General features: G+C 54.0%; 8 protein-coding genes across 8 annotated transcripts; 4 read left to right on the top strand and 4 right to left on the bottom strand.

Annotated features, from left to right (window-relative positions):
* Window positions 1-40: 40 nt before the first annotated feature.
* On the bottom strand, window positions 41-2,078 carry VTN00DRAFT_8498 (uncharacterized protein; the record flags this gene model as incomplete). Its single annotated transcript, XM_069435358.1, has 2 exons — window positions 41-1,642; window positions 1,701-2,078. 2 exons carry the CDS (start codon window positions 2,076-2,078, stop codon window positions 41-43), a joined length of 1,980 nt encoding a protein of 659 aa, XP_069285313.1.
* A 449-nt stretch (window positions 2,079-2,527) lies between these two features.
* Window positions 2,528-3,305, top strand: VTN00DRAFT_8497 (uncharacterized protein; the record flags this gene model as incomplete). Its single annotated transcript, XM_069435357.1, has 4 exons — window positions 2,528-2,624; window positions 2,688-2,937; window positions 3,039-3,162; window positions 3,228-3,305. 4 exons carry the CDS (start codon window positions 2,528-2,530, stop codon window positions 3,303-3,305), a joined length of 549 nt encoding a protein of 182 aa, XP_069285312.1.
* A 344-nt stretch (window positions 3,306-3,649) lies between these two features.
* On the top strand, window positions 3,650-5,569 carry VTN00DRAFT_8496 (uncharacterized protein; the record flags this gene model as incomplete). The annotated part of the gene is made up of 2 exons (XM_069435356.1): window positions 3,650-4,319; window positions 4,377-5,569. 2 exons carry the CDS (start codon window positions 3,650-3,652, stop codon window positions 5,567-5,569), a joined length of 1,863 nt encoding a protein of 620 aa, XP_069285311.1.
* Window positions 5,570-6,366: 797 nt separating this feature from the next.
* On the bottom strand, window positions 6,367-9,450 carry VTN00DRAFT_8495 (uncharacterized protein; the record flags this gene model as incomplete). The annotated part of the gene is made up of 4 exons (XM_069435355.1): window positions 6,367-8,377; window positions 8,433-8,677; window positions 8,737-9,093; window positions 9,415-9,450. 4 exons carry the CDS (start codon window positions 9,448-9,450, stop codon window positions 6,367-6,369), a joined length of 2,649 nt encoding a protein of 882 aa, XP_069285310.1.
* Window positions 9,451-9,814: 364 nt separating this feature from the next.
* Window positions 9,815-12,894, top strand: VTN00DRAFT_8494 (uncharacterized protein; the record flags this gene model as incomplete). The annotated part of the gene is made up of 3 exons (XM_069435354.1): window positions 9,815-9,988; window positions 10,046-10,073; window positions 10,130-12,894. The coding sequence occupies 3 exons, from the start codon at window positions 9,815-9,817 to the stop codon at window positions 12,892-12,894; spliced, it is 2,967 nt and encodes a 988-aa protein (XP_069285309.1).
* Window positions 12,895-13,572: 678 nt separating this feature from the next.
* On the bottom strand, window positions 13,573-15,234 carry VTN00DRAFT_8493 (uncharacterized protein; the record flags this gene model as incomplete). Its single annotated transcript, XM_069435353.1, has 1 exon — window positions 13,573-15,234. One exon carries the CDS (start codon window positions 15,232-15,234, stop codon window positions 13,573-13,575), a length of 1,662 nt encoding a protein of 553 aa, XP_069285308.1.
* A 1,028-nt stretch (window positions 15,235-16,262) lies between these two features.
* Window positions 16,263-20,994, bottom strand: VTN00DRAFT_8492 (uncharacterized protein; the record flags this gene model as incomplete). Its single annotated transcript, XM_069435352.1, has 5 exons — window positions 16,263-17,366; window positions 17,424-17,581; window positions 17,647-20,642; window positions 20,725-20,868; window positions 20,951-20,994. 5 exons carry the CDS (start codon window positions 20,992-20,994, stop codon window positions 16,263-16,265), a joined length of 4,446 nt encoding a protein of 1,481 aa, XP_069285307.1.
* Window positions 20,995-21,521: 527 nt separating this feature from the next.
* On the top strand, window positions 21,522-23,140 carry VTN00DRAFT_8491 (uncharacterized protein; the record flags this gene model as incomplete). The annotated part of the gene is made up of 2 exons (XM_069435351.1): window positions 21,522-22,454; window positions 22,511-23,140. The coding sequence occupies 2 exons, from the start codon at window positions 21,522-21,524 to the stop codon at window positions 23,138-23,140; spliced, it is 1,563 nt and encodes a 520-aa protein (XP_069285306.1).
* Window positions 23,141-25,844: the final 2,704 nt, after the last annotated feature.

Below are 25,844 nucleotides of genomic sequence, written 5' to 3'. Positions count from 1 at the left end.
ATTTGTACACACATCCCATGCACATTCAAATCAAATCAAATCAGGTCGTCCCGTTCATCTTCGTCCCGTTCTGGCCTTCCTCCTGTGCTTTCTCAGCCTGGACATCATCCGTGAAAGACACCTCGAACACCACGGCGCCGTTCCGCCCTTGCGACGTCGGTCCGTCGTAGTTGTTGTTCGCGAAGCACTTCCACCGGCCGAAGCGGTGCTCCTTGCCCAGCGCGGCGATGATGCAGAGACCGCGTGGCTCGGGTCCGGCGTCCGCGGCGGATTTGTTCTTGTTTTTGTTTTTCTTGGACCTGGAGGAGTCGAGGTGCAGGCTCTGGCCTGGCTTGGAGGATTCCGGACGGCGCTCGAAGACGGCGATGTCGTTGATGACGCCTTTGAGGAGGGGTTCTGGTTCGTCAGGGCCGTCCGACTTGTCGTTCTTCTCCGTCTGTGATGACCGGTCGACTTCCATCGCGTCGGAGTCTCCTGCAGCGTCGAAGTGGAGGCTCTGTTTTAGCTGTAGCGATGGAGGGGATGATGCTGGCGCGAGCGAGGTAGATCCTGCGCCCACGGGACCGAGTGGGTATATCATCTTCTTGTCCTCTGAGACACGCCATGCGCGGATCCAGCCGTCCCAGCTGCCGCTGAGGACTATATCCGTGCCTGGCAGCGTGGCCAAAGCCGTGATCCAGCGCGGCTGGCGGCGGAGGTGTCGGGAGTTGTGTGCGGCCGTCTTCTCGTCCACCTCGGGCGAGAGCTGGTCCAGCGGTGGAAGCGGGTCGAGGCCATGCGCAAGGGGTATAGTGTACAGTGGCTTCTTCTTGTGAATGGACCACAGGGAGATGGAGCCCGAGTCCGAGCCCGTGACGAAGTGATGAGGAGGGATAGGGGCGATGCAGTCGATGTTGTGCTCATGGTAAGGGGCGTTTTTGGAGGCTCCACCGCGGAAGACAAGCTGCGTCTCGTCGACCACCTTCCACAGTCTTGCCGTACGATCGCGGGCTCCAACGCTGATACATTGATCGGTGGTCATGGCGGCGATTGAGGCAACGTTGTCTTGGTGTCCGAAAAGGGTTTCCACGTAAGCGTGGCCACCAGAGCTCAAGGACCATGTTTTGATGGTCCGGTCAAAAGATCCGGAAAAGAGTTGTTCACCAGTGCTGCTGGAGGAGATGTGTCTGACGAAGGCGAGTCCGCTGACAGCGTCGCGGTGCTGAGTAAAGGTCTTCATTGGAGTGAGGGTCTCAGCGTCCCAGATGATCAGTTTTTTGTCTGCGCCTCCAGTAGCAACAAACTTCCCAGACGGGGAGACGGCCACGGTAAGGATATTCCCCGTATGCCCCTGCTTCTCGTCGCTTTCAGAGGCCTTTTGCAGACCCTTGACGAACTTGATATTCTTTGGCTTCTTGCGCTGTGGTCGAGGCGGCCGCTTAGAGGCACCATTGGCATCTTGTGCAGCGGAAGCACCAACCGGGCTGGGTTTTACAAGCTCCCATTTTATGAGCGTGCGATCCTTTGAAACGGTGTAGACATACGGCGGGTGGACGGCGACGGAAGTAGTAGATTGGGTATCTGCGCGGAAAAAAGAGTGTGATGCTGTTGAAAAGGATAATTGAGAAGCAATCTGGCGGTATAGTCGTCCTTTGGACTCATCCTGGGATCTTGTGAGCTTCGGTACAGATCAAGCTGTAAAGGCGCCAAGCGAAACATACCACATCCTCCTTGAGTCTCTCTGCGATCAGGTCACGATCAATCTCCGCCGCATCAAATCCATACTCGTCCACCTCATCCTTGAGATTTTCGAGATACCTCTCCGCCAGCTTCAGGCGCCTCTCCGCTGCCGTCTCGCCTTCTTCCGACTCCGAAGAGCTCTCTTCTTCTTCTCCCGACTCGACCGACTCCACGACATCGTCATCCTCGTCCGATTCGCTGCCGGATATCGATTGGTCCCTCAATCTAGCTCTCCGTTCATCTTTCGAGGCTGCATCGTCACTGGCAGCAACTCCGCGCTTCTTCGACGCTGGAGCGGCGGCGCGATCTTCCCTCTTCCGCTTGCGCTGGGAAGCGGGCAGGGTGAAAAACGAAGACATGCCCGTGTGCGGAGCCGGCGCTCACGAACCTGTATGCTTCCGCAGCGTCACAATAAATTATAGGCGGAAGACTGCTGGTGGACTCGCTGTCTCCGGAGCGTCGTGAAGATCTCGAGCTCTTGATGCTCACTTTTTTTTGGTGCCGCGGACTCTTGGCGCGGCGTCGGCAGCCGGCGAAAGAGTTACGCCTAAACGGGTGACTAAGCAGAGCTCCAGCTCAGCCAGGCGACAGGCTCACGCGTGGTCAACCCCGGACACGACGACGACCCCGTTCCCCTCACTCTCGCCGCAGAACCTCACCGTATCGTGTCCCTGAGAATATCGCTGTGAAGATGCAGGTCCCCTAACCCCAGATGGTATGTTGTCTATGCTAACGGACAGGTTGCAGGGAGGTTCTACTCGGCATCACTGGCAAGGACTTCGTCATTGTCGCGGCCTCCAAGGCTGCGATGAGAGGAGTCACCATTCTGAAGGCAGAGGATGACAAGACACGGCAGCTGAACAAGCACACAATTATGGCGTTCTCGGGAGAGGCAGGAGACACTGGTGAACTGCGACCCGCAAGCTGAATGGTCTACAAGGGTGGTCTGTTGACGGCTTCCAACACAGTACAATTCGCCGAGTACATCCAAGCAAACGTGCAGCTATACACGATGCGCAATGACACCGAACTGAGCCCCGCCGCGGTGGGCGCCTTCGTCCGGGGAGAGCTGGCCCGCAGTCTGCGGTCGCGGAGTCCGTACACCGTCAACCTGCTGCTAGGAGGGGTAGACCCCATCACTCACGAGCCCAGCCTGTACTGGGTAGATTACCTTGCGTCGCTGGCCGCTTTGCCATATGCGGCACATGGCTATGCTCAGTACGATTTTCCCATCTTATATTCCCTTTACGCCTTATTTTCTTCAGGCTCCTCGGTCGAGGTTTGTGGTCACAGTAACAGACGGAGCTGACGGACATTAGATACTACTGTTTGTCGATAATGGACAAGCACCACCACCCCAATATCTCGTTCGAGCAAGGAATGAAGATTCTAGAGATGTGCACGGACGAGTTGAAGCGGAGATTCCCGATTGACTTCAAGGGGGTATGTCAGCCAGCAGGATCTGTTGCAAGAGCTATATGCGCAGAACGATACTAATGAACCTCCAGGTCCTCGTCAAGGTCGTTACGAAGGATGGCATCCGGGAGGTAGAGTTTGATAATAGCAAGCAGGTCACGAGTGCTTAGAGGCTTGGTCTTACCTGGGACGGCGTTGTATCATAATGTTACGAGACTATCTTCAGAAAAATAAACTGATGAGATGATTCTTAAGCCACTATAATTCTGTAATCCACTATTTATCTTCATGTTTTATACATAGTATATATATATATATATATATCTTTTCGCGACTTGTAGATCATGTTAAGATGTCATGCGTAGCTGTGACGCTCCGCAAAGCGGAAGATGCATGCGGGCCATTTTTGCCGTGTTTGCATCTTTCCCTACCAAAACTTCCAGCTTCGAGCTTCGCCCCGTCGATCCCCAGATCCGCGCAACCCACGTTTTCGACTCGTTTCCCCGCAGACACGATGTCGAAAAGACAGGCAGAACTGTCGCTCGATGAAGACCTTGCCGCCAGCTCTCCCGCCTCCAAAAAAGCCCGCGTCGTACCGGGCACGGAGGAAGGCGATCCCCGCAATGGCGCCGTGCCCGCGGAGCGCGTGAGCGGCCAGGAACGCGAAGAGGACGAGCGCAATGGCAAGAACGTACTCGCGGCGGCCGACGAGGAAGGGGAGAAGTTGGTTGAAGCTGCGCAGGATGAGGATGAGTCGCCAGAGCTCGATCAGAGCATCTCTGCTCTCTCCGCCCCGAAACGCCAGGCCGAGCCATCGGCGGACTACAGCGACCTCTATCTCGACACGGTCAACCGCGAGGTGCTGGACTTTGACTTCGAGAAGCTGTGTTCCGTCACCCTGTCGAATATAAACGTCTACGCATGTCTCGTCTGTGGGAAATATTTCCAGGGCAGAGGACCGAAGTCACATGCCTACTTCCACGCGCTGGATGTCGGCCACCATGTCTTTATCAACCTGGAGACGAAGAGGGTCTACGTCCTGCCGGAAGGATACGAAGTCAAAAGCAAGAGCTTGGATGACATCAAGTATGTTGTCGATCCGCATTATACCAAGGAGGAGGTCATGAAACTGGACAAGGAGGTCCATGATTCTTTTGATCTCGCGGGCAAGCGATACAGACCAGGTAAGACTATCTGTTTGAGTTGTTACGCATGAACAATTACTGATCTATCTACTTCAGGTTTCGTCGGTATGAACAACATCAAAGCAAACGATTACTTGAATGTCGTCGTCCAGGTCCTTGCCCATGTCCCTCCGATCCGGAATTTCTTCCTGCTACACCAATTCCCTGTCCCCGGAACACCCCAGCTGTCTCTCCGCTTCAGCACGCTGGTCCGCAAACTGTGGAACCCGAAAGCGTTCAGAAATCACGTCTCTCCCCATGAACTGCTCCAGGAGATTGCCCTCCGCTCCTCGAAGCGTTTCACCCTCACCCAGCAGTCAGATCCGGTCGAGTTCCTCTCCTGGTTCCTGAACAACCTTCACCTCAGTCTGGGCGGTTCCAAGAAGCCATCCTCCACTCCTACCAGCGTGATACAAGCAGCATTCCAAGGCCACCTCAAGATCGAGTCGCAAGCGATCACCGCACATGCGGACGAGACCAACTCCCGTCTGGTATTCTCCGAATCCAGCGACACGACCACCCAAATCAGCCCGTTCCTCATCCTCACCCTCGACCTACCGCCGACGCCTCTCTTCCAATCCGCCAACCGAGAATCCATCATCCCCCAAGTCCCCCTGACCACCCTCCTGAACAAATACAACGGCATCACCGCGACAGAGAAGCTCGCGCACAGAGTCCGCCACCGCCTCCTACACCCCTTGCCCCCCTACCTACTCTTCCACATCAAGCGCTTCAGCCGGAACAAGTTCGTGTCGGAGCGCAACCCCACCATCGTCACCTTCCCCTCCCCCCGCTCTCTCGACATGTCCCCCTACGTCGAGCCAAACCCGGACATCTGGCCCCCGGGAGAACCCATTCTGTACGACCTCGTCGCGAATATCATCCTGGACGCGACGGCGCCCACACGAGGCGCAGGCGGCACCGACGACTCCGACAAGGGCATCAACGCTGCCGCGGGCGCGACGACCACCGGCGCCGGAGCCGCCAGCGAGAAAGTCTCCTGGCTCGTCCAGCTGCACGACAAGGCCATGGCGGCAGAGAACGCGAGACAACTCGAGCACTCTCGGCCGGGCGAGATCCAGCGTGGCCCGGAGTGGTTGGAGATCCAGGACCTGTACGTGAAGCGCGCGGAGAGCGAGACGCTCTTTACCCGGGAAGGGTACCTGATGGTTTGGGAGAGGCGGAAGATCCCGGGGATGGGGAAGAAGAAGGGGAAGGCTCCCGCTGGTGCTGCTTCTGCATCGAAGTAGGAAAGGATGAAAAGAAGGAACGTCATGTGTTATATAGAAATTTGTCTGTTCTTCTGAAATCACGGTTGGGCGTTTTGTTCATTGCGATCGATGTATTTATCTAGGTAACGGGATTATTTAATTTCACTGTACTGTAACGGAATGGATATGGATATATGTGAGCATATTATGTGTTGTATGTAAACTACCGGAACTATTTTTACTTATTTGTTGCATTGACCTATCTTCCCTTTTATATATATATTTCATTTCTAATTAAAAAACTGGTTATGCTTAAACTTCTCGAACGGACATGGACTAACGGATCCGTCATTGGAAGTACTTCCACTTTTTATTCCATCGTTATCGTCATTATCTAGTACCATTCCTAGATCTAATAGATGGACGTCATCGTACCGTACTGCTATTACTTTAGACATATCATTAAAAACATTCAATCAATCAATTAATCAAGGTTTAGTTTTCTTCTTTTTCTTTTCTCAGGATCAATTTCCGTTCATTCATAGCTTGTGCCATGCCAGGTACACACTATATAATATAACATGAAACGAGGTTTTTTTGTTTTCGTTTGGATCACAAAGAGCGTGTAAAGAGGGTATCTCTCATCTCATCTCATCACCTCTGAGATAGATGGATAGATAGATCACTGATGGACAATCGACGGAGCGATTGATTGACTAATTAATTAATATAATAGATAATGAAACCCGACCACCTGACCACCACTTTTTCCTTTTATTCTTCCTCTTCAGAGGAACGAAATCAAGCCAAACAAAACCAAAAAAGAAAAAAGACATCTACAAATTCCCCCACCCAAACCCACTCTTCCCCATCGCGATAGCCGCTCCCGTCCCGATGCCCCAAACACCCGCACTCACCGCGGCCTGCATCCCCAGCACGAGGGCCAACTTGCCCACGTACGCGAGAGAGCCCCGGATTCCGCCCCCGCCGAGCCAGGCGCCCAGGGGGCGGATGTCGGAGAGGAGAGCAGCGCTTCCGCCGGCGGCGCCAGCGGCAGCGAGAGCGGAGAAGGAGGGGGAGGAGAGGTAGGAGATGGCGAGGGAGCGGAGGTAGGATGATTCGAGGGGCATGAAGAGCACGGTTGTGATGAGGGAGGCGAGGTGTGAGGAGAGGGAGTCGACGGGGTGGGAGGAGAGAATTGTGACGCGGTGAGAGGGCAGGGAAGTCACTGTTGTTGAGCGCTGGCGGGTGTGGCCCGTGGTATTGGCTTGTGTCTGGGTCTGGGAGGTTGTGGAGGTTACGGGGCGAGGTTCGGAGTCTGAGGAGTAGTCGGACGCGTCATCGTCATCATCGTCTGAGTCGGAGTCGGAGTTGTTGGTGTTGTTTGGAGCATTGTTTTCGGAGGCGGGTTCGTCTATCCCGTCGGGGAGGACGTTGTTATTTGCGAGTCCAGTGTCCCGAGCTAGTACTGATGTGGTATCACTTGCTGGATCGCCTGCTGTTGATCGTTGAATTTGTTCTGCAACTGAGTTATCCACGGCCACAGGGGAAGCTACGGCTGTCAGGACAGACAAGCCATCGTTGCTATTCCCAGCGTTCTCGAGGTGGAGAGCGGCGGTAATATTTTCCCCTTGGTCGGAAAGTATGGCATCAAGCAGCTCAGAAGCAGTTCTGTTGATCGAATTTTGGTCGGCATCCACGCCGTTCTGACGCAATCCATCAGAATTGTTATGACCAGTACCACGGCCAGTCTGATTCTGCGGATTGCGGTTGTTTGTTAGAAGCTCCAGCTGCATCGTAATTATATCTGCGCTCTGGTGGACCAGCGAGGCTCGGACACGAGGCGATGTGAAAGGTGACGATTCAGGGGATGATGGCCGAGAGAATAAGGTGTCTGATCGTGAGTTCCACTGGCGAGCAACGGAATCGTCGCGAGGAGCAGTCTCAGCACCGATCGACTGATTAGGAGGATCAAAAGTCGAGGGTACAGGTCTCGGTATTCCGTCAATTCCCGTACGTCCTAAGGGAGGTATTCCATCAAAGTATTCTCCACCGATCTCAAGAGGCGACTGAACCATCTGTCTCTCCTCATTTGCGAGGACCTGGTCCATATTGAAAAGAGATTCCGGGTCCGGAGTCTGCGTCGAAACTGTTGGACCAGGCGAGCCGGGACGAGCGCCTTCAACGCGGCCGCTGAGAAGCTGCTCCCCACGGGCCTGCAAAGGCTCTGTCCGTCTCGGTGGCGCCGGATGTAGTCTTGCTGGTGTAGCGCCCAGCTCGTGCTGCAACTGTTCAATACGGTGACGCAGTGACTCAATTCTCTCTTCCCTGGAGGGAGCAATGACCTCGCCATCGGAGGCGTTTCCCTGTTTCCAGCCGAACCACGAAAGAGCCCAATTTCTGAGCGTCAGTATTTCATACTCGATCTCCTCCAGAAATGTGAAATTGCTGCGGCGAGCTTCCTCATCCGCCCTTCGTCCAAGTGTTGGCACCGTCCACTCGATCAGGTCATTCTCAATAGCCACTCGGATGGAAAGCTCATCCGGGCGGTCGGGCTTAGGGAGTCGTCGACGAAGCAACCTGTATAACCTAGATTCTACAACGGGTCGCAGGTAAACATAAATGTAGATCAAGGTGTAAGGAGCCGTCAGAAGACCTAGACCAAACTCGCTCAATGCGCGGAGAGAATAGTCGGCAGGTAGCGGAGGAAGCTGTATTAAGGAAGATTCTCTGAAGGGTATGAGAAAATGAAGATCAGGAATGGACCAAGGGTGGACCAAATGGAGGGATTGCAGAAGTGAAAGCATATACGCTTGTCCAAATAGAGCAAATAAAGTCGTCCTCGCTCTGAGAATCTGTTAGCAAAGACGTCTTTGAATACTAGGTCTTCCAAGCGACTCACGCTGTATTGATAAGTGCGAAAGCCGTGCGCACGAAGCGATTATATAGGCCATTGTCAGAAAGATATAAGAACTGATTCTGCAGGAAGACCATCAGGGTATCCAGCAGATGATTCCGACAGATCGACAGGGAGAATGACGTCGCCCATGCCGGGATTCCTGCGAAGTAGAACCCCAGCAGCCCGACTGAATTGCGCTCAAAGCGGATGATGCTCAACAATGGAACATGAGTATAACTTTTAAACGTCTGGCCGGAACACGAATCAGCAAGCCAACGTCAATGGTCGCGTCACTGGATCGTCTCACCTGTACCCGTCCTCCAAGCGACGTGGTCCACCAGGAACCTAGAAACATGAATATTTGGTCCAGGGTGGCCATAACTAGTCCATAGTCGTTTTCTGTGGCGATCAGGTTCACCTTCTGTCTCTCCTTGGAGATGCCCAGGTTCCCATCCTCGCCACTGACGACGATTCCCATGGTCGAGAGGATGTCGTTCTTAGCTCTTCGGAGCTCGCGACCAAACGCTTTGGACGCAGGATTGACCGGGTGGCCTCTCTCGTCATATTGCTGAACGTATCCATCGGCATGGATGGCGGAAACCCTACGCTGTGCGGCGGCCGACTGCACAACAGGAGGGTCGGGAGCTTCATACGGCGACCGGCCCTTGAAGAGATCAGCAAGCGGTCAACTAATCAAACACATAATAAAGATAATTAAACAGAAATTGCAAATAGCTTCCCAACAAGCACCTGCTTAGATGGCTATATCATGACAATATCGTAATAGATGGTTTAGAAAGGAAATAACGTCAGAGCTAGAACGAACATTGACAGTATAAAAACCACACACATATATGCACAGAAAAAGTGAAATAGCATGTATAAAATCACTCAAAATATGCTATAAAAATGAACACGACCGAATACATGTCTTTCAATAGATAGCATCGTGGGGCAGAGGCGTAAGGAAACAGTTCAGGCCTACCAAAGCGAGCCGATTCATGTACGCCCGTCGTCCCATCGTGCGAGAGCGCTGGAGCGCTTGGCGTGATCGAGCACATATGAACGCCGTTCACTTGACAAAACAATGCCAGGAGATCATCGTGCAGCTTGTAGGACGTTGAGGCAGACGGCGGAGGTCTTGGGCGGCTCTGGCGGCTCTGGCGTCTGCGAGCACGGGCCACTGCTTAATTGCTGCGCGGCGCAAACACGACAAACAGCTCGAAAAAAGATAAAAAGTTGCGAGCTCGAGAAGCGCCCGTTTTGCGACCGCGGCTGCCAGCGCCTTTCCCTGGTCTCGTTTTTTTCTTTTTGGCCTCAAGTATAGATGGCGCGCTAGGCCCGACACCTGGATTTCGCATTGAAGGTTTTATCGCGCGGTCACGATGTCGAAAGTCAACGTCAAAACGACCTTCGAGGCCTCGCGCACGATCCGCCCCATATACACCGGCGGAAGCACAGCGCTCGATGCCAGTGGCCGTCTGCTGGCGACGTGCGTGGGCGAGGAGGCGCTTATTGTCGATCTAGAGACCGGCGACCAGCTGGTCAGTCTGGAAGGAGTGAGTGAATCTCTACGCTAGATCTTTTGGCTTCCTCTATCTAACCTTGGTGTCTAGGATGGAGAATTGATCACGAGCTTGGCGAGTACGCGCTCTCTATTTCTGCACCTGCTTGCGGACTAAACTGACGAATTCTTGCAGTTACGCCATCTGCTTCACATGTGATTCTCTGCTCTAGATCTATGTCTATGAAAATATACTCCCTGACGCCGTTTGACGACGATTCGCGAACCATCGAAGCAGAGCTCCTCAGAAGTTTCAAGCCTCACACCGCACCCGTCGTGACAACCGCGATCGATCATACAGGAACGTTGCTGGCAACCGGTAGCGCCGACGGATCCATCAAGGTGTGGGATATCAGAGGTGGATACATCACGCACACGTTCCACGGCCATGGAGGAGTGATCTCAGCGTTGTGCTTCTTCGAGATCCCAGTCCCAGACACCGAGGTCGATTCTACAGATAAAAAGAAAAAGAAGAAGCGAAAGAATGAGGAGCAGGAGATGGAAGACGTTGTTGTTCCGCAGACAGGCTCGACAGCCGGGTTCCGACTTGCATCCGGAAGCGAGGACGGTAAGATCCGAGTGTGGGATCTGCACAAGAGGAAGTCCATGGCCTCTCTGGACTCCCATGTCTCTGTCGTGCGGAGCCTGTCTTATTCGCCGGTAGAGAACGCGCTGCTCTCTGCCAGTCGAGACAAGACCGTTATCGTGTGGGATGTACGGACATACAAGACTCGCAGGATCATCCCGGTTCTGGAGAGCATCGAAACTGCTGGTTTTATCGCCGACAGCGCACTCTGCTTTACCGGTGGAGAGAATGGAAAGCTCCGGGTGTGGGACTGCAACAGAGGAGGAGAGATTACCAAGGAGCAGGAGGCGGGCGACGAACTCGAGGCCATTATTGCAACGGAATATTCGCCAGGCCTGCCATTCGTCATGTCCGTCCATGCTGATCAGACGCTCAGAATCCACTCTCTCGAGCCGCTGTCAGACTACAAGCCCGGTTCTACTCTCGACCCCTTGCCGGTAATTCGTCGTATATCCGGCAACGACGACGAGATCATCGACCTGGCGTACGTCGGGCCGGACCGGTCGATGTTGGCCCTGGCGACCAACACTGAGAGCATCAGGATCGTGTCAATCGGGTCTGGGCAAGATGAGTACTTCGGAGCGGATGTCGCCCACCTGGACGGCCACGACGACATCATCATCTGCATTGACGTCGACTGGTCTGGACACTGGCTGGCCACTGGAGCCAAGGACAATACTGCCCGATTGTGGCGCCTGGACCCTGAAACATCATCTTACACATGTTTTGCCATATTGACCGGCCACGCAGAGTCCCTGGGCGCCATCAGCTTCCCGCGCGTGCCGCCGCCATCCAGCTCCGCGGCATACAAAGACCCTTTGAACTACCCTCCTGCTTTCCTCATCACCGGCTCCCAAGACCGTACCATCAAACGCTGGGACACGGGCAAGCTGGGACCGTTGAAGTCGTCGACGCCGCACTCCCCCAAAGCGGTATATACCCGCAAGGCGCACGAGAAGGATATCAACGCGCTGGACGTCAACCCTGCATCGACCCTGTTCGCCTCCGCCTCGCAGGACCGGACGGTGAAGATCTGGTCCGTCGAGGACGGCCAGGTGGCAGGCATCCTGCGCGGGCACAAGAGAGGCGTATGGTCGGTCCGCTTCTCTCCCAAAGACACGCCCATCATCAACTCGGAGTCCGGAACGAGCACGAACAGAGGCCTGGCCCTGACTGGCTCGGGAGATAAGACGGTCAAGATCTGGAGTCTGTCGGATTACAGCTGTCTCCTCACGTTTGAAGGACACACGAATAGCGTCCTCAAAGTGCTCTGGCTCCCACCGCCGCAACTCTCCAACGGCGACGAAGACGGCGAAGAAGCAGAGAACGACAGCAAAACCCTAGCCCGCAACGCCGCCGCTCAAGCCCGTCCACTCGTCGCCTCCGCGGCCGCTGACGGTCTCGTCAAGATCTGGTCCCCATACACCGGCGAGCTCGAGACGACGCTGGACAACCACACCGATCGAGTCTGGGCCCTCGCATCTCCTACCCCGTCCGGCTCCCGCGTCGACATCAAACCAATCACCACCTCCAAAATCTCATCATCAATATCATCCCCTCAGCCGTTCAACCCCCCATACGCCCTCGTCTCCGGCGCCGCCGACTCAACCGTAACTTTCTGGAAAGACACCACCCGAGCAACCCTCTCCGCAGCCGTCACCGCCAACTCCGCACGCATCGAACAAGACCAGCAGCTCCAGAACTACATCCGCGCGGGCGCCTACCGCGAGGCAATCACCCTAGCCCTCCAACTGAACCACCCAGGCCGCCTCCTCTCCCTCTTCCAAGCAGCCATCGACGAGGCCGACGATCCAGAAAATCCCCAGAAAGGAGAATCAGAAGAGAGCAGCCTAACCGGCAACCCCTCCATCGACACCGTCCTCCAATCCCTCGACCCAGACAACCTGCACACCCTCCTCCTCCGCATCCGGGACTGGAACACCAACGCGCGCACCGCCCGCGTCGCGCAGCGTATCCTCTACGCGCTGGTCCGATCCTACCCTCCTTCGACCTTCGTCGAGCTCGCCTCGCACCGGCCCCGTCACAACGCCAAGGGCAAAAAGAACGCACCGCCCATGAAGGATATCCTCCAGGCGCTGTCGGCGTACACGGACCGGCATTATCGCCGGATCGAGGAGCTCGCGGACGAGAGTTACCTGCTGGAGTGGGTGCTGCGGGAGATGGATGGGGGCGTGGGGCTTGGTGGGTTTGGTGATGGAACTGGAGGAGAAGAGGCCTTGGTCGAGGCGGAAACGAATGGGGATGGTGCTGTGGTTCCCGAGCATGAGAGGGATGTGATCATGTTGGGGACGTAAGAGAAGAAAGACGGGAAGGAAGAGTGTAAAATAAAAAGAGAAAAGAAGAGAAAAAGAGAAACAGGGAGGGTTTCGTGTTCGTGAGGCAAATATGGCTTTTTGCATTTTTCCAGGAGTCGAATCAGGTTGGGATGGCAACAAAAAGCTCTGTCTGAGACGCTATTTTCTATCTACCTTATATATCTGTTGGACTTTGTTTGCGTATGTACGTTAGATATTTCTTTATGTATATCCACTAAATTAAGATGTTAAAATCGATAACTATCTTCCCAAAAAAAAAGAGCTCTCTCTCTTTTCCCTTCCACCTGTATAGATAACATTAGGTAGGCTCATATGCTCCATCCATTAGAAAAATATCAATACCCATGCATACACAGAACTGTCTATATGTTATCATTGTACATTTTTTTTAGAGCAAAAACTCCCTCTTGAAAACTGAGGGGAATCGGGTATCTCACTCATAACACCAACCCAAAAAAGAAAAATGCATATGCATACATGCACAATTCCCCAGAAAGTAAGTGAATTATTTCAAGCCCCTATTTATTTATCCATTCCCTTCTCGCATGTGCAAGGTTTCTCCGGAAATGAAATTAAATAAAATGTCACACACTCTGTTTCCTTTTGCCCCCCAAGACGTTCTCTGGGAGAATTGATTTATCTTTCGATGTGGATTAATTAATAATCGTCCCTCCTTCTCCGGTGCGAGTCGCGATCACGATCGCTGTCACGGTCACGATCCCGATCTCTACGATCGCGATCATGTCTCGATGACGAATGTCGAGAGCTGCTGTACCGGTCGTCGTCTCTGTACTTGCGGTCTCTGTCCCGGTCCCGGTCCCGCTCTCGATCTCTGTCTCTATCTCTTTCTCTATCGCGCTCACGGTCTCGATCACGATCGCGATCTCTGTCGCGATGGTACCGACCACTATCGTCGTCATCGTACCTCCTGCTCCGTCTCGTAGACGAACGGCTCCTTTCTCTATCTTTCCGCGAGGATCCATTCCTCTGTCTCTCGTACCGATCACTATCAGACTCATCATTATAGTCACGCCGTCGGCGGTCTCGATCACGGTCCCTCTCACGGTCCCTGTCTCGATCCCGATCCCGATCGCGACCATTCCTCTCCAAATTCCGATCTCTCCTCTCCCTCCAATCCCCTTCCTTTTCTCTCTCCTTCGCCTCCTTCTGCATGGCACGGAACTCCTCCTCCGTGATGAACTCGCCCGTCCTCTTACTCCTCATCATCACGGGCATGTAGACGCCGTCCGTACTTCCACTACCGTCCTTGCCATCTTTATCCTTTCTCGATGCCTTCCGCATAGCAGCCTTCCCCCACGCTCCGATCTCCACCTCCGCGCCCTTCCCACCAGAAAGGTCCTTCGCTCCGATTCCCAGAAAGCCCGGTCTGCGTTCCGGGATGCGCGGTTTATTAGCCGCGGGTGTAGAACCGTAGTTGCCTCTCCCGATGGGCTGTCCTTCCTTCCAACCCATACCGCGGAGAAGAGCAGCGCCAAACTCCTCGACGGGAATAGCGTTGTAGGCATCCAGGCTTGCGGGGTCCGGACGTGAAGCGACGTCCGCGCGGAAGGAGGATGTTTCGTCGTAGCGGACAACGTAGTCATCTCCATTCTCGGTAGGTTTCGTAGATTCGATGACCAGATCCGATCTCCGGCCTTCAGTCTCCCCTTTACTCTCACGGATAAGAGCCTGCAGTGCTATCTCATCCTGCGTGAGCGGCTTCTTCTGGGCTTCCCCAGCCGCCTCCGCCTCCGCATCCACCATGGTCACATCCTTCTCCTGCCCGGGCGTCGGCTCAGCAGCCTCCTTCTTCGCGGCATAACTAAGCCCATACTTCACACTCGGGCCCTCCGTCCCGACCTCACCACTATCAATCTTCCCCTCCCTCTCCGCCTGCTGCATCGCCTGCACCTCCTTTGGCAACAGATTCTTCTTCGTCACCCCAGGTCTCCGACTATTCACCCCCGGCCGATCCCGCCAGTTGTTCGTACTCTCGACCTTGATCACGAGGGGTTCCTTCTTCTTGTTGCCACCGTCGACAGCGATGGCGCCGCCGGCGCTGGAGTCGAAGCCCGTCACGGCCTCGACGTGACCACCGGTCTCGTCTTCGGCGTCGGATTCCTCATCGTGGTGGAGTTGGTGGTGTGGGCGGCGGGGGAGGTTCTTTGAGTCTGCGGGTTTGGATGTGGACTGGAGGTTGAAGGATGTCTTCTTCGACGAAGATAGTGAGAACCGTGCCGCTTTAGGCGGGGCCGGAGAGGCAGTTCTGTTCTCGTCCGGACGAGGAGGAGGAGGCGAATGTGGTGTTGATGAGGACATTGCGAGTTGAATAGTTGAATGTCCTCTGAGCCGAAACGCAACTGAAAAAAAGTCTTGTAGGAGGGGTTAAAAGAGCGTTTCTATTATCGGAGGCATGTACTCATCTGCGCAAGGCTAAGAAATGGGAGGTAGATGAGAGAAGAAACATGAAGAAGGGAGTGAACTCTGCGGAGAGAGCTGCCTGTAGAAAGATACCCAAGATGGCCCGGCGGAGTGGCGAGTCTCCAGGCGCGCGCTAAGCGCTTACGCCTTGCCGCGGGATCTGGGCATCCAACCAATCACTTTATATCTTACATACCTATATTACAACAAGGTCCAGCACGCAAAAACATCTACTCAGATTCTCAGTTCAATGTACGAAAGAATATTTCCGTACACGTCTTAGCTACTTGCTTACACCCCAAACGGGTACCTTGAGTTGGTCGTTCTCCGACACAGATAAAACCGTACTGTATCGACTGGAATGGGTCTATTCAGAAACAGAACTTTCTCTTTTCCCTACCCTACCACTCATAAATAGATTACCTCCCAGCCATGCATTCAACCGTAGATACTATCACATACAGAGCCACTGATCCATGCCTTCCCATGCCCTATCAATGATACACGTACAGTAGAGTAGTACAGTACAAAAGAACGTGGCTCCGGGCCACTCCTGGTGATTTTTTTTTTCAGAGATTTTCTTTTACTGTGCTCTACCAGACCGGGATAGCGAGGATGGGAAAAGGAGGAGGGGGAAGAAAGACGGTGTGAGTTGAAGGGGGATGAGGGGACGGGAAAAGGAGAGAAGAGCGAGGGGGCAAAGATAAGAGGAGTTAGGTGCAGGTGTGGTAGAGTACTTTAATAGCTCAGTCACGTAGCGTCCACTGCATCTCTTCCAACAAAGTCCAAGAAAAAGAAAAAAAAAACACTGGCGCAGTTGACTCGCGCCCGGATTCAAATATGTACAATTAAAAGAAATAAGAGTGCCAAGCAGCATAGCAACAAATCCCAGCCTTCTTGAGCGCTTGAAAAGGGATCAATTTTAGCTAGCTGCTGGCCGTCTGGGCCTGTGGCGGCCGCGGACTCTTGCTGTTGCCCGGTGGGACAGGGCCGCCAGCCTGGACGCTGCCGCTCCGCTGCGTCTGCGGAGTCGCGCTTCTGCTCTGCTGCAGTGGCGGGGCTCCGTTCATGGCGGGTGAATTTCCGACACCAACACGGTTCTGTTGGTGCTGAGCCGTCTGAGGAACGCGCATCATGGGAGAGAAGCCCTGCCCCTGAGGATTCTGCATTCCAGGGCCACCATTCGACATTCCAGGCTGCGAAGGGGGTTGGAAGTTCCCGTCGTGCGGTACCTGGAAATTGGACTGCACAGCCCCGATGTTGCCAGCGGCAGCGTTCATGGCGACCTGTGACATGCGCTGCTGCTGATACTGGTGCAGACGGTCGGTGGCAAGTTTGTTCACCTGGTCCGGGGGCATGTTCGGGTTGCTCCGTTGGATCTGGCTCTGGATCGTACTGATGGTCGGAACCACGCCACTTGACAGAGGGTTCGGCTGGCCCATGCGGGGAGAGGCTGACGACACTCCTTGCCCAGCAGTGCTGTGGAAGGAAGGACTCTGCATTCCGCCCGTTGCCTGAAGAGCTGCCAGCATAGCAGGGTTGTTCGGGTTGCCGTTCACATTGGGTATGTTGACGTTCGGAGAGTGAGAGCCCTGCTGTCCGTACTGTTGCTGGTTGTGGAATTGTTGCTGCTGTTGCTGGCGGGATTGCAAGATCCGCTGCTGTTCTTGAAGACGGTTGGCCTCCCGAATGACCCGTGCATTGTCCGGAGACGCCTGCATGGGCATTCCGGGTCGTCCACCCATCGGCTGTTGCATCCCTGGCTGAGGCATCATCTTCATCGCCATAGGATTAGGTGGCATAGGACCGTTGACCGGTGTGCCGTTGGGCATTCCCTGCATGGGATGAGGTCGACCTTGGTTGACTCCGACGCCAGGTGGAAGACCATTTGGCATCCCGTTCGGGACGCCACCAGGCATTCCTGGATTGGCGCCGTTGTGAGGCATATTGGGGTTGCGCACGGGAGCGCCGCCATTCATCATCTGCTGCTGGTTGGGCAGTTGACCGGCACGTTGAGCAGCCAAATTTGCCTGGATCGTACTGTCAGCTAGCAGTCAACTGGCGATTCGTATTGGGCATTAACATACTCTCTGCTGGGCGATCATCTGCTGCCGGTACTGCTCCTGCCTTTCCTGCAGCTTCATCTCCCGCTCGTGTTTGAGTTTACTGAATTCAGCTGGAGATGAAATCGGAGGCTTGGGCTGGTTCGCCTCGTTGGCCTTCCGCAGAGACGCGAGATGAGTGGCTAGAAAAAGGAGAAATATCAGTATGAGAAAATATGACATATGAGATCCACGCGTCGATTCTTACCGTGCTGCTGTTTCTGGAGCATAGTCTCCCGTTTCTTTGCCAACTTCCGCATAGCATCAAGGAGAGCCAGATGCTTGGAGTTGCGTCGACGGTCGACCCTGACCGGCTGCGTCGTCCTTCTCCGAATGGGCGGCTGTGCTTGACCATTATTGCCCTGCTGTTGCTGCTGTTGTTGCTGAACAGCTTGTTGCTGGGCGAGTACCGTGCGCTGGGCAGCCTCCAACCTTTGGTGGTAAGCCCGGAAATACTGCGTCTTCGACATATCTGCCGGCAGCCCTTCCAATCCAATCCACCGCTCAAAACACTCCCAAGGTGTCCGTCTTTCAGCACCAGAGGTGAACTGTGACGGGGGCGAGAGGCAACTGGATATAAGTGACCAATTGTACGAGTATTCCTTCACAAGACGGCGTAGCTCGTCATCCTCCGCATACGTCCACTGCGACGACTGTCTTGATTCGAAAAAGCCCAACGACGGCATGGGATGCTCCGTTGGCGGCCTAAACGAGTGGCCGGGATGGATACGATCACGGATGTGCTTGTTCTCCGGTCGAAATAGAGCCACATTCGTCTGTTCAGGTGGAATGTCCACGACCTCGTGGTCCGGCTCGTGCTCGTACTGTGAATAGTCATATCTGCTGCGCTTTCTCGGCGGCGGTTTATCATCACGGAATGTAATCTTGCCCACGGCGTACTTTGAGACAGGGAGAATATCCGTCTTCCATGCTGAATCCGGTTCGGCCGTGAACATTGGCTTCTTGGTATCTGGGGCGATTTTGACGGGAGTATAGAGTGGAAGTTCGTCGAGGAGCTTTTCAGCCGCAGGGGTCATGTCCATCGAGAACGTGAACTCGTCCGAACCCAGCGAGAAGATGGCCGCGGGCGCAACTGAATCGCGCAGATCAGGCCGCGGCTCGTCATTGAAACCTTCGCTGGCAGACTCATCCTCGCTTGCGTGGACCAACTCTGGGGTAGGATGGGAAACAGGGACCATCTCGTCAAGCGGTTCCTCCTCTTGAGAAGATGGAATGTCGTTTGTCCGTCCATCCGGTCCAGTTCTCAACGGAGGTATCCTTGCGTTGACGCGCAGCAAGGCCCGATGCTCTGGATCGCTGTTAACATATTCGGCGCACCAATCCGCACAGCTTCTTGCCGCCGCGATCTTCCACTTCCTTTCTTCCCGGAAATCCGTACGCATCCACTTCATGTGGTCCAAAAGCACATCCCAATGCGTCGCTTGCCGCGGAGGCTCGACAGAACGCTTCATCTGACGCAGAGGCCACCGATTAGCGTTCTGAAGGTGATATATTCGTCGCAATGTACGGCAATCCATCTGTTCCTGATAGTCGACGAAGTAATTGGCGGTAGTCAAGGTCTTATGAGCTTGGGAGAGAAGGGTGCCGAGGGTAGAGCTTCGAGGGGGGGAATAGGCCTTGTTTTGGAACAGCATGAACAGATAATCCCTCTCCTCGTTCAAGCCCGCTACTAGATCACCCGCATTCTGGCGTACAAGATCCGTCGCATCAGTCTTCTCCGGCTGCTGCTTTGGAAATACAACAGTGGAGAGTTTGCTGCGCTCCTTTTCCCGTTCCTTTCTGTCCTTGAAGCGTAACCGAGCGGGCGAATCGGCATGCTCTTTGTCGGACAGCATGGATAGAGACGCGGCGACAGGCGTAGCTCTCGTCGAGTCCGCAGGAGTCCTCTCTGCCGAGGGAGAAACCGGCTGCTTCGGCGTCTCCCCTAGTATTTCAGATACGGACTTATGACGGATTGCCCCTGAAGATACCCGAGTCGTCATCCTTTCAGGCTGCGGCGGCGTAGGCTGTACAGGCGTCGGCTGAGGCTTCAAAGGAGCTGGCGTTGGAGCCGCAGCGGCGGCCGGTTTCTCTCCTACTGCAGCCGGAGTTTGCATGCTCTCCGACGGGCCTTGTCCCGGAGTAGTCGCCTCCATGGAAGTCTCCTTGGCCTGGTCGGCCTTCTTCTCTTCCAAGGATAGGGGAGAAAGGCCTGCTTCTTTAGACACCTCTGGGCGTTCGGGAACAGGAGTCTCCAATGTTGGCGGCGGGAGGACGCTCTCCTTTATAACCTCATTTGACGAAGGCAGACCAGCGGCGCTGGTGGTCTCCTCTATAGCCTTACTGGCGGCCAGAGTGCTCTGCTGAAGAGACTGTGCCTCCTCGAGCTTGAGCTGCTCGTCTGGGGTAGACGGCACCAGATTTGGCGGAGGTTGTAGAGACGTAACCGTCTTTGGGCTCGGCTGCTCTGCAGGCTTCAACGGCTGGGCGATCTTATCCACGGGCTCAGTTGTCTCTTCGCCGGGACTGGTGTCCGGTGAAACCGCCGTAGCAACCGGTGTATTATTCGAATACGCTCCTACCGTCGACGCCGGAGACAGCGGCTGCTGCTCTGCAATGTGTGAAGCAGCTCCCAGGACCAGAGAGGGCCGTTTATCATATTTCTTCTGCGGTGATGCGACCTCGGGGACCTGTAACGTAGCAGCGCCTCCACTAGGAGTCAGTCGAGGCCGGCCCGGAGAAACAGACACTTCTGCAGCCCCTTGACTCTGGCTACTCCGTGTCGTCTCGGACACAGAAGCGCTCGGCACCTGCCCGGGGCCTGGGGATGGCACAGGATGCGAAACCGCCGGCGAGACTCCTTCGGATGGAACTGGGGCTCCAGCAGTAACGCCCGGTGCGGGAGCACCAACCGGGCTCGGTGCACCCGTTTGAGTAGAGACGGTCGTGGCCTGTCCTTCCAGTGCCTGATCTCGCGCCTCGACCGCATGCTGCTTGGTATCGTCGAGACTCGCCGCAGCTTCTGCTGGTCGACCAGCATCTACTTTCGGGGAAGGAACGCGAGCAGCTGCCTCCCCAGCCTCGAGGCCAGCTGGGGGGACACCTTTGTCTGCACCTCGGGCAAGACGCTCGTCCTGGGCGCGCGTTGCGATGCTTGCATAGTCCGGGAACGGTGGGAGAGTAGCTTCGTTGAAGTAACGACCTCTGCAGGAGGGGAATTAGTAAATTAAATTAGATCGCTGGAATCTACAGGGGCAGTGTAGAGTAATGCAAGGAAGGGACGTACTTGGAGAGGTCGTTGGCGTCGAGGAAGGCCTGTTCTTTCTGCTGATACAGCGAGTCCGGTGGAGCGCCTTCGGTCGCGCCCGCGAGGCCCACGGTCGCAAAGTAGAGCTCGCTCAGTTTGCGCTTTCGCGACAACAAACAACGTCTAAAATTCACAGTAAGCGATAATTCCGTATCGCACGGGGCGGTAGAGAGGAACAAGTCGCTGGGAGAAAATAAAAACTTACGCGATCTCATCGTTCTTAGACCGGAGCAGCTCGTCGCGGAGCATCGAGTCTATCTCGACAACACAGCATCCGATTAACGCGCGGAAAGCGAGGGCAGTGAAGAGAGCGATGTCATTCGAGTGGAAAAAATCGCTCCAAAGTGATGAAAAGGATGGGGTTGGGGCGTTATGAGACGGGGAAGTGCGGACGCGAGGATTTCACTGGGGGGGGGTGTGATCGGATGGGGGTGAGGGCGAGTAGTGGTGTAGGGTGAGTGCCGCAGCAACAGTGAGTGTACTTTGGGGGAGGGCGCGCTGGGAACGCAGGGAGGGCGGCGGCAGACGGGCGGTACAGTGTCCCTAGGTACGAGGAAGAGTCTGGGAAGGACTCAGGCAGACGCATTCCATCGTTTGCGGCCTAACTGCCTAAGGCAGGCAATGCGGCCTCAGGCAACAGGGCATCAAGGCAGATATTGTATCCTCAGGCATAAAGGCAGAAAGCTTGGATCCACCCCATCCTTATCGACTAGCTCCATCGAAAAAAAGTTCTATACAGACATCAGATCTCCCTCCAATTCCCCCCACATGCAACAATGGTCAAGCGCAAGAGAGAGAACGCTGCCAAAGACGGCGAACCGGCCGAGCAACCCCGCAAAGCCATCAAGGCCACCGCTGCCCCCGAACAGCCGGCCTCCACCAGCAGCAGCGACTCCGCCGTCACCGTCCAGATCGTGACCGGCTCGTACGAACGAGTCCTGCATGGCTTCACTGCGACGCTCTCGTCCTCTCCAAACGACAGCGACAAGACCGCAGATCCCTCTCCATCCGTCCAATTTTCGGACACCTTCCTCTTCCAGGCCCATGCTTCCGCAATCCGCTGTCTCGCCCTCTCCCCCATCTCCAACCCCGATGACCCCTCACAGACGCAGAAAGTCGTCCTGGCCAGCGGCGGCACCGACGAGCGCATAAACCTCTACACGCTCTCCGCGTCACCCCCCGTGGTTAATGACAAGTTTCCCTCGGTCCCGACTCTGGCCGGGAACAAGGTCCTCGAGAACCCCAAGAACCGCGAGCTCGGATCGCTGCTGCACCACTCCTCCAGCATCTCCGCGCTCTGCTTCCCGACCCGCTCGAAGCTCCTGGCGGCCGCGGAGGACAACACCATCTCCGTCACCAAGACTCGAGACTGGTCTGTCGTGTCCACCATCAAAGCTCCCCGTCCCAAAGTGCAGGGCAGACCCACCGGAGACACCGCTCCCCCAGGCGGCTCTCCGTCGGGTATCAACGATTTCGCCGTGCACCCCAGCATGAAGCTGATGCTCAGCGTGGGACGAGGGGAGAAATGCATGCGTCTCTGGAACCTCGTCACGGGCAAGAAGGCCGGCGTGCTGAACTTTGGAAAGGAGATTCTTCAGAGCGTAAGAGAGGGCAAACGGAGTACTGGAGAAGGCAGGCGGATCGTATGGAATTCCCAGGGAGACGAGTTTGCGGTTGCATTTGAATATGGTGCCGTAATTTTTGGAATCGTGAGTGATCCATTATATCCTTACAGACGCTTCCCGTGACTAACCGTTGCCCGCAGGACTCGACACCAAAATGCAGATTCCTGCCCTCTCCATTGAGCAAGCTCCACCACATCAGGTACATCACCGTAGACGAATCCGAAAACAGCAAGGACGAACTGCTCGCCGCTTCCACAGAAGACGGACGGATCATCTTCTACTCGACCAAGGAGACCAGAAAGCCCGAAGCAGATGACCCGGAGCCCTCAATCCCCTACGCACAGGTCCGTGCCCAACTTGGCGGCAGGCCGTGCGGTCTCTCCGGACGAGTCAAGGACTTTGACATCCTTCTCCTCGACGAGTCCCAGTCCCGGTTGTGGAAGAATGACTATCTCGTGGTGACATGCAGCAGTGACGGCGCGGTCCGGATATGGCTGCTCACGAGAAAAGAGCTGCAACTCGCGGCAAAGAAACAGCAAGCCGACGACTCGAAAAAGCAAAAGCAAGAAGAGAAAGGTGCCACCACCGCAAATGTCCAACAGGTCGGCAAGCTCCTCGGCACGTACGAGACCGGGAGCCGCATCACCTGCCTGAAGGCGTTCGTGATGCAGCCGCCCGAGACTGATGAAGATGGGTTTGGAGAGTCGGAGTTTGAAAGTTTTGGTGACGACGACGAGGAATCGGGCAGTGAGGAGAGTGATGAGGAGTAGGGTTTTTTATTTGCACTGATGATAAGACACTTAATTATGTGATGGGTGTGTATCAAAAAGAAAAGGAATATACCCTGTTGTATATGCTCTGTTAGGTTTCTTCTTTAAAAAACAGAACACTATGTGAATGCCATGGTCCGCTTGTGTATCATATTTCTCACATTATTTCACATGAGTAATTCAATTCACGCTAAATAAGGGAAACCAACCTCATTGCCTAGATACCTAACTACCTACCCCTAACTAACCTAGATGCAAATCTTACCTAACTTCCACATCGCCAGCAGGTAGGGCAGGGCAGCTAGGTAGTTTTCATTCTGCACTCCACCATGATGTTTTTTTTTTCTTCGTTAGAGAGATTGTCTTACCTACCTACCTAAGTAACTACCTACTTAATCAATCCCTTCTCTCCCTCTCTCCCTCTCCTATAGACTATGCCTCTATCTGCATTGGGAGTTCATCAACCGATCTTTACCGAGCTAAGTATAGTACCTAAAGAAGCACCAATCTATAGGTATCTCTACACATCAGGTCGGTATACTCGAAGATACAGTAGGTATGAACCTAGGTTAGATTACTGTAACAATACCTATATGGCCTCTCTCCTCTCCTCTCCTGAAATATTTGTTGATCTGCTCTATTTATCTACCAGACCTACTTACACCTGCACGGTAAGTAAAGTTAAACCCCTTACAAGGCTACTACTTAAAAGGACTTCAAAGACGGATGCAAAAAGAAATCTATTATATCCGACAAAAAGGATTATTTTTTTATTGAGTTGTATAGTATAACATCGCATAGACCATCCACCTCCGCAGTTCATGCTGTTTTTCTTATCCAGCACCGGATGAGGTATGTACTGTACATACAAACGGGAATCCGTCCATCCATGACTTGGAATCCGAAGGGAAAAAAAAGAGAATAGAAAACCAACCTCAACGAAAATGGCGAGTCGAGTCGAGTCGAGCCGTTATAGTACTCGAGAAGAAGGGGAGCGGCTAGACCGAGAACAAAGATCGTAAAATCGTTAAAAATATGCTCTGAGGAGCGACCGGATGAGTAAAAAGGAAAAAAGAAAAGAAAAATCCAACCAATTCACTTTCAACTTTTCTTATTCCCAGTTCTGGAAACACCAAAGTCTCTTGCAGCCCGATCAGCAAGGTTCACCATATGCGTCACAGCACTCTTGGTTAAGGCGATTGTCCGAGTCTTCACACAGGAATACTGATGGGCAGGTCATCAGTTGATTCCACATAGAGATGGAAGAGATTCCCAATGGGACAATGGCTAGGTAGGTATATGAAAAGACGGCAGGGAGGGTTCTGATATGCTGAAAGGACAAAGAAAGGACAAATGAACTTTGAAAGAGAGAGAGACAGAGAGAGAGCAGCGTAATTAGCAGGTATTTATTTATACTTCACACAGAACGCATGGGAAAGCTCGTTTGAGTAGGTATAGCCTAAAAATAAAAAAAAAGAGGAATGAATTGGCTAATATACCAACTCTTGCAATGTAGACGCATCGTGGACATGGTAATTACCAATGATGGTAGCTCCCACCTGCCGATTTCTTTTCTTTTTTCAATAGATCTCAAAACTAACCTTAGCTTTTTTTGATCTTTGGATCGGATCGCTATGATCTGCGGATACTGATTGACTGTCAGTCAGCCTCGATTCCCACTTGGTATTCTTAGGCACTTCGTACTGCGTGCACGTCAGTCAACCTACTGTGGTGATGCCCGGTGGGATTCCTAGTACGTTTTCACACGCATGGGCCAGTTTTGATGCCGCCATAAATGTCACCTATGAAATGGCCATAGCAGTTGCAGTGAGGCCCTCAATCCTAGATTTATCAAAGGCTAATTAGGCGAGGATTTTGGTAGCGCAGTTGAAGGGCAGCATCAAACTAACACCCCTCCAAGTGGACCATACTAGGAATCTTTCTGGATTTCACTCACTCTGTGGTCCTTTTCCCCGCAAGGCCTATGGTCCCTTAAAAGCCGATCTTGATCCAAGGTCACAGATCCCCGTTTCTCATTTTACCAGCGGCGGTTCATATTGGCGAGCTGCTGCGCTGGTGAGTACCTGTGGTTTGTAGTTTAGGTAGGTAGGTAGTTCGGTCGGCATGACCGAACAACATCTCAAATCATATTATTATTTGGTTTAGTGAAGTTACGGGAGGTATCAGCCCAACAAACTTAGGTACATATACGATACCAGGTGCATTAGTGGTGCTCACTTTCCTATTTTAGTTACAGATCCAAGCCAGGGCTGGATCGACAACATCTTGATACACTGTAAGGTCTGTACAGTGCGGGGCTAACTGTCTACTTACGTTGCAGGATCCAGCCAGCCTCCGCATTCTTGTACGGCCCCTTTGGGCCGTTCACCAGACGGAGGTTGTGCGGATAGTAGGTACGTGGTAGCCCATTCCCTCTCTCTGCCAGCTAGCTCGATTGAACCCACCGCTGGAGACTGGTTGTTATCCCCCTTCCTGTATATATCCAGATCAAAGCACCCTCTGGTAATGGTCGAAGAGCACACCGGTGATATCGCAGTGCAGACCTACCTGTGGTAGAGATGAAATCAGGACCGGCAGCAGTATGACGATTGCACAACTCGCTGGCGGCATGCTCGTCATGCGGACTGATAGCAATAGATAGATAGTCTGATGATCCTTGAAGCAGACTCGCTCATCCTGTCTG

Source organism: Thermoascus crustaceus, assembly GCF_041956765.1.
Source record: "Thermoascus crustaceus strain CBS 181.67 unplaced genomic scaffold VTN00scaffold_6, whole genome shotgun sequence".
In the NCBI taxonomy this organism is placed as follows: domain Eukaryota; kingdom Fungi; phylum Ascomycota; class Eurotiomycetes; order Eurotiales; family Thermoascaceae; genus Thermoascus; species Thermoascus crustaceus.
Note: the sequence above shows the minus strand (reverse complement) of the source record. Positions and strands in the feature narration are given on the sequence as shown.